The sequence below is a fragment of the Monopterus albus genome, unplaced genomic scaffold (genome assembly GCF_001952655.1).
Source record: "Monopterus albus unplaced genomic scaffold, M_albus_1.0 scaffold223.1, whole genome shotgun sequence".
Taxonomy (NCBI): Eukaryota; Metazoa; Chordata; class Actinopteri; order Synbranchiformes; family Synbranchidae; genus Monopterus; species Monopterus albus.
In genome coordinates this window covers 531,653-538,140 of record NW_018128103.1, presented here as the reverse complement: position 1 = coordinate 538,140, position 6,488 = coordinate 531,653, and the positions used below count along the sequence as shown (strand labels likewise).

Below are 6,488 nucleotides of genomic sequence, written 5' to 3'. Positions count from 1 at the left end.
TGAAGCAATTTTACAAACTGTAAAAACAATACATTAAAAATAGATTAATGATTGATTTTACAAAACTGAACAGAGTATATCAGGGAGTATAAAAGATTTGGAAGTGTGTTTCAAAACATTAACCTTTGCTTAACATAGAAAAAGACATATAGCAACTGGAACTGTGTGTTTTCACATCATATCCTGCCTTGGCAAAATTTGGCCACATAATATTCCAGATCTGAGTTATATAAATCCACCTCTTTAGCATAATTTGCTCGGTTTCCTGTGTCACAAAAACATATGTCAGAACTACCCTATGTGAAAAAAAAAACACAAATAAGAAATACTGAATATTTGTCTCCAAAGAGGTATAGGTGCCCTTAAACCATACAGAGTATACAGTACAGTATATAAAGTCATATGTTAGTCTGCGAAGAGAAGTTTATTTATAGACCTCTGATTGTGACCTCAGTCTGACCCAGTAATAATGGTTTTGGTGATTTTCAGGCAGAAAAGCATCAAGTTTAAAAACTCTATACATTTTTAGACATCACAGACATTTTAAGACCTGACTCTGCTGTATTTAATACACATTTAACTAGTGAATTTGAAAGTCATTGAAATGCTGTTAAAACAGGATTATACACAAAAGCTACTTTTTAAATTTTATTTAGTCCAGTTTTACAATGTTGACGTCTTTAAAGCTGCACTACAATCATCCTCCCTCAGAAACATTCACATAGTCTCTGATATGATCAGCAACCAGGACAGGAATGTTCCAACGCAACGAAGAACAGAACAAGAACTGATTATTCACAGATCAGCTTCACACTGATTTGTTAAGTGCATACAGTGATCACAGTAACGTAGCCTACAGTACAATATGTTTGGGTGCAGGGGAACTGACTGACAACCTGACAGGTGTCTTCATCTCCACAGAGTCACAGTGTTAGAAAAGCAGACAGTACCAATTTTATCCTGAGCTGTAGGCTACTGGTATTTAAATGTGAGGAGAGCGCTGCCTTTACACTGATGACTGAGTGATCACAAATGATCACTTTAGTAAAGGTCTTGAGCTCCACATTACTGGGCTCTATCCAGCCAGTGACTCAGAGTTAAAGCGATCTCTGTTTCTGGAACTGAAAACCCAGAGCTCCCCTCAACTCATGGTGAACAAACTGAGTTTTCACTAAACCTGCTTTCTGAAGTGTTCACTGAACTCCCAGTACATTTGTCTTCAGTGCAGATGGCCATCAAACCTCCAGCTACAGGTTTTACTGTCTTGGGTCTGTACTGTGAGGTGTAGGAACAATATTTTTTGTGACCTGGATTGTGGTGTCATGTCAGTCTGTTTGTACAGCCATCCATTAGCTAAAGCTGCTTATGTTTGAGAGTCAGGAACCGAGCCCAGGTGACACTGGGTGAGATGAGGGTAACTGTAGTATTTGTATGGGCCACATTCACTTCTGCCTAGAGTGATTTTTACACATTTTGATCTTTTTGCAAAACAGTTTAAACACTGAAGTTATATACAAAACAATACTCTACCCACCTACTAACTTTAGGGCTTAAATATTACTTTCAAGGACAGAACAGCATAAAAAGGTTACTGAAATGGGGCAGCAGAGTGCCACTGCAGAAGGCTCCAGGAAAAAAATGTCTTCTGGCACTGTGGCTGAGTCCTTCAGATTTAGATTGCATGAGGATTTCATCTTCTGTGTCTCAATATACAGTATGTTGGGAAGTAGTGAAGAAGACCACCCATTGTGAGGATTAAAAAAGTACTGTAGGACCTCCAGGATCACTTTAAAAAATCCAGATCCCAAACAGTCCAGTGTTATCATTTTCAGTGTCGTGTTTGTTCGGTGTGGGGTCCTTGACACAGCTTTGATTTGGCCAGGTGATCTCTTTCCAGGACCAAGAATCCCTCACAGATTGATAAAGACTGACCAGACTGGCTGCTGATGCAGTGGAGAGGAGGACAGGACATCAATGCAATTGACTGGATTTTCTCAGAATACTGTGCAGCTCTGGAGACATGTGAAAAGGTTTTTCTGAACTACCGTCATTTCTCTCCAAGTCATCACCTGGATGGACCAATAAGTGGATGGATAGGTCAAGGGGAAAGCATGGAAGAGCAGGTATGGATCATGATAAAGGGATGGATTGATGAATGATAAATAAGTGGATGAATGGGTAGAATGGAAATCGAGAGAGTCAAGATGGGGAACAAACATTAAATCAAGATTTATGGATGGGAAATAGTACAGCAGGATAGCAGGGTGGTTTTAAATAAAATGGAGACCAAAAACAAACAAAAAAGAGGTTAGTGTTGTGAAATAGCCACAAAAGAGAGACCAGTTGATCATAGACTATAGAATTTACTAAAATCTGAGCAAACTCTAGAATTTTTTCTCGAATTTGAGACTCGATGAAACTGAACCTTGACCTTATTATATCCAACCAAAGTATAAGAAGAAAATGTACTGTATATCAGTAAGATTTCTAACATAAATTTGAAGGGACATGTTATTGGGTGGATGAATTTATCCAAAGCTAACCTTGAAATCATAAATATTTTAACCCAGTTGAGTTATTTGCATTAGGCTACTCAGAAATGCCAGTGGGCGCACCAAGGGTAATACACATGTTCTGTGCTCATTTTAATAAAAAACAATTACACAGTTTGAAAGCTTTAATGTTTGCCCCATACCCACAGGTTTTCATAACTAGGCAAATGAATCTTATCTATATGCGGGTGAACAGAGGAGAGTGTATGTGTTCCAGGGAAATACTAATCATGTTGATGAGACACATTGAGTACTAATAACATTCCTGTTTTCACTGTAATTATGGGTGTGCAGGCAGCCATCACTGGCTTACTGTTGATAGTGAAAAATCATTTATACAAGACAAAGATACCACTATTACTGGACAGAATAAGTACCACCAATTCTACTTCAGTTTTTACTTTGCATCAAAAGTCTAGCTTCTGTAGATAATAAGGTTTACGTGAATTCCAATAAATATGAGCTTAATATAACATCTAATAATAATAATAAATTATTTGCATGTCAAACACAAACAGATGGCAGTCAGACAGAAATTGCATGCTATTTTTTGTCTAAGGCAAGGAAAAAAAAGACATTTCATTCAACTATATTGTGTGTGCACACAACCTGGTAATTACATCTTAACCCTGTAGTGCAGCTCAAAGTATACATTTTCGTTAATGTCTATTTTTGCCAAATGTGTAGCACAGAATTACCAATGAAAAAAAATGCATCTGCTCTCAGATACAACCTTACAGTAACCAGCCTTATAAATAAATTAAATAAAATGATTAAGACTAAAATACACTAATAGACAAAACACTGACATCATACTGTACAGGCCTGCATTTCCACCATGCCTGTTAGAACTATGCTGAGCAATGCTGTGAATGACTGTCCTGGAGTTAAGCCTAATCACAGAACTTTTTTCCATTATGGCCACTGGAGATAATCTGAGTTCAGTATGCTTGTACTATTTCAGTTATGTACATACATAACAACAGTATTGTACTAAAAGCAGTAATGATAGTGTCGTACTTACAGAAACAGAGAGAGAGTGTGTCAACGCACATGACATAGACGCTGAAGAAACCATGAGCAATCAGGTAAGCACCTATCACCACGGTCTGATGTGGAAAAACACAGAGGTTAGCAAAACTACAGTGGGACTTCAGCTGATTTATGGCTCTGTGTAAATCTACTCAGAGCCTACAATGTAGATTATGTAAATAGCCTACGGCATTGTGAACGTTTATACTTGTGCACTGGTGTCTGTGTCACCCTGCAGTCACACCGCAAAAACGCTAGTTAGCGGTAGAATTTCTATGCCACTGTGTCTCTGCCACTACCTAACAATGGCGACTGAAACTCATGTTGGAGTTAAAACTACTAGATGTTGAACAGCAGCTACTTTCACTGAAATTACTGCAACACAGATAAGAGAGATGACGTCAGAGGAGATGGTCTGTATGACCCAACTTGTCCCTCAAATCCAAGACACTAGATTCCAGGTTGATTGTTACTCTGGGACTAATACATCACATGCAATGCACCTAGTATTCTACAAAACCCCGGCCTCAAGTGATACTCAAATTGTCATTGTTTCCATTTGCGCTAAATGAGGTTAGGTGAAGGTTTAGGTTAAGGTTAGAGCAGGGTAAGGATTAAGTTAAGGCAAGTAGTGGTTATGGTTAAGTCTCCAAGAAATTAGTGTGTGTGTGTGTGTGTGTCTGACCAGCAGGGGAACCCAGTAGCAGTTGAGATCAGGCACTTTCTCCTGCATAACAGGGATCTTTTTAGTGAAGAAGAAGAATGCAATCACACCTGAAACACATGTACACAATGACACTGTGCAACTGTCTACATGTGTTTATGGATTGCTATACTGTTAAATTTTTTTCTGAAACATAATTATTTTCAAAAATAAGTAAAATCGCTCAATTCAAAAATGCAACATAGAACATAAACATGACAGTGCCTAAAGTAAGACTTCAGCGCATGGATGTACATATTATGAGACCTGGGTACCGGATTACAAGACGGCATTTTTCACACTAGCTGCAGTTATATGGACAATATAATGAAATAATTTTGATCAAAGATTCCAGTGTAACTGTTTACATGGATGGTCATGTGATAAGATGTGGGTGTACATGCTCAAAGCATTTAATCAGAATCTAACTTTATTGACATGTGCAGAGCGACTGCACCTATGTTATATTGTCAGTGCTAGTTAGTCGGCAGGTATAAGCCAACCTGTTAGTGTCATTAGTTGTACACAAGTATAATGACAATAAACTATCTATCAACCTGTTAGCTAGCCCGAGAAAGCCTTGGGCCTGATTTTATTACTGTTGTTTAACTAACATTACACCATCAGAAACTTTTACTCTCTTAGTTGTTCTAAAATATAATATTGTGCTGGCTTTTTGTTTTAATTACCATTTACCATTTAATTAGGTAACATTATCTAGCAACACAGATTTACTGTGAGTTGACACTGTGAATCAGTCACACACCCTAAATTTTAATGCAACAACTTTGACCAGTCCATTTGTTTTTACTTGTTGTCTTGTAAGACGTACACTTTACTGATGATTGGCTGCCCTGACAAAAATGTATATGAATATCAGCTGAATTATATGCAAATATTCTTTCTCCTCACTTGGGAAAAATGTGGCAGAGTGTTGTTCCGTCGTGCTCTGGCAGTACAATAACTATGGCCACAGACTAGTTTATTTTGCTGACAGGATGTTTCTGTACCTCCTGGGATGTCACTTAATGTGACCCCCATGTGGGGCAAACATGCACACAAAGGCTATATTTACTCCAACAAGAGAGAAATGATCAGATCAAATATTTACATGGCAAATATTTTCCTTTTTGTATGGATTATCAAAGGTTTACACCACCCCTCTCATTCCAAAAATGTATTCCCATCTGGCCAGATCAGGCCAGTCTGTTCCAGCTAAGGTGGGTACATGCAGCATTTTTATTTTGACTGAGCCATTATTCTGATTATTAGTTGAATATTAGGGTTCCATGTAACAGCTACCGAAAGTTGCTTGCCTGGCTCATAGCCCAAAACATTTTTTTCTTCTGTGTCCAGCTCTCATAATACAGTACATCCATGCTTCGGCCTTGCATTACTACTCACCAACTCCTCCTGCTATCAGCACTTTGCCCAGAAACAACAGAAAATCTGTCACTCTGTCCAGAACTGCAACCCTACAGAGACAGTCACAACGTTCAGCCTTGCCGTGTTCAATACAGACTGCCAGGGTACTGCTTATACTCACAGCAAGGGAATAAGGTGGGTTTCCCTGATAAAATTGCTTAATTGTTGATTTATTCTGCAAGATAATAGCCAGGTCATGCAGCCTCTTATGGAATGTTGCCAGATACCGATTCAAAAGGCTCAGCCAGCAACAACTGCCATTCATCGTGAATGAGACTTGGCTTTTCAGACGTGCTCCCCACAAAGCTTGACAGATTCAAAACACACCTACAGTAGCATCACTACAGGGTAATTTTAAGAAAAGCTTAACTTTATGTAAATATCCTCTGATGCATGCAGGCAACAGCCAGGGAAGAGCAATCACAACCGTCTGGAAACCAGATGCCTACTCCACTCCAATACATTAAGAAATATTAAACAAAATGGAGTATATTTGTAGTTTCTTCAGATGATCAGGCAACACACTTCTCCATTTTGCTACTTCTTCTTGACTTGCTTGGCGGCTGGCAAACCAACTTAGAGGTGTGTTACTGCCACTGGAGTGCATCTGTTTTGCTTTTTATTTGCTTTGCAGGTTTAGTACACAACTACTCATGACATGGATATTGTCACGATACCAGTTTGGATCTATCGAGCATCTGGATCTCGCTGAGAACCTGAATTCTAGGTTCTGAACCAACCTATTTATGCTCAAAATGCTCAGAAATTAGTTTGTG

At 38.6% G+C, this 6,488-nt stretch overlaps 1 protein-coding gene across 1 annotated transcript in view; it reads right to left on the bottom strand.

Annotated features, from left to right (window-relative positions):
• Positions 1–39: 39 nt before the first annotated feature.
• slc44a5a (solute carrier family 44 member 5a) overlaps positions 40–6,488 on the bottom strand; it is a 42,962-nt gene continuing 36,513 nt past the window's right edge. The window contains exons 19-22 of the mRNA XM_020619624.1: positions 5,692–5,793; positions 4,270–4,358; positions 3,577–3,661; positions 40–2,069 (exon numbers count right to left, since the gene is read on the bottom strand). Of these exons, the coding sequence (XP_020475280.1) occupies positions 1,972–2,069; positions 3,577–3,661; positions 4,270–4,358; positions 5,692–5,793 (374 nt within the window). The 3' untranslated portion in view covers positions 40–1,971. The remainder of the gene's footprint in view (positions 2,070–3,576; positions 3,662–4,269; positions 4,359–5,691; positions 5,794–6,488) is intronic.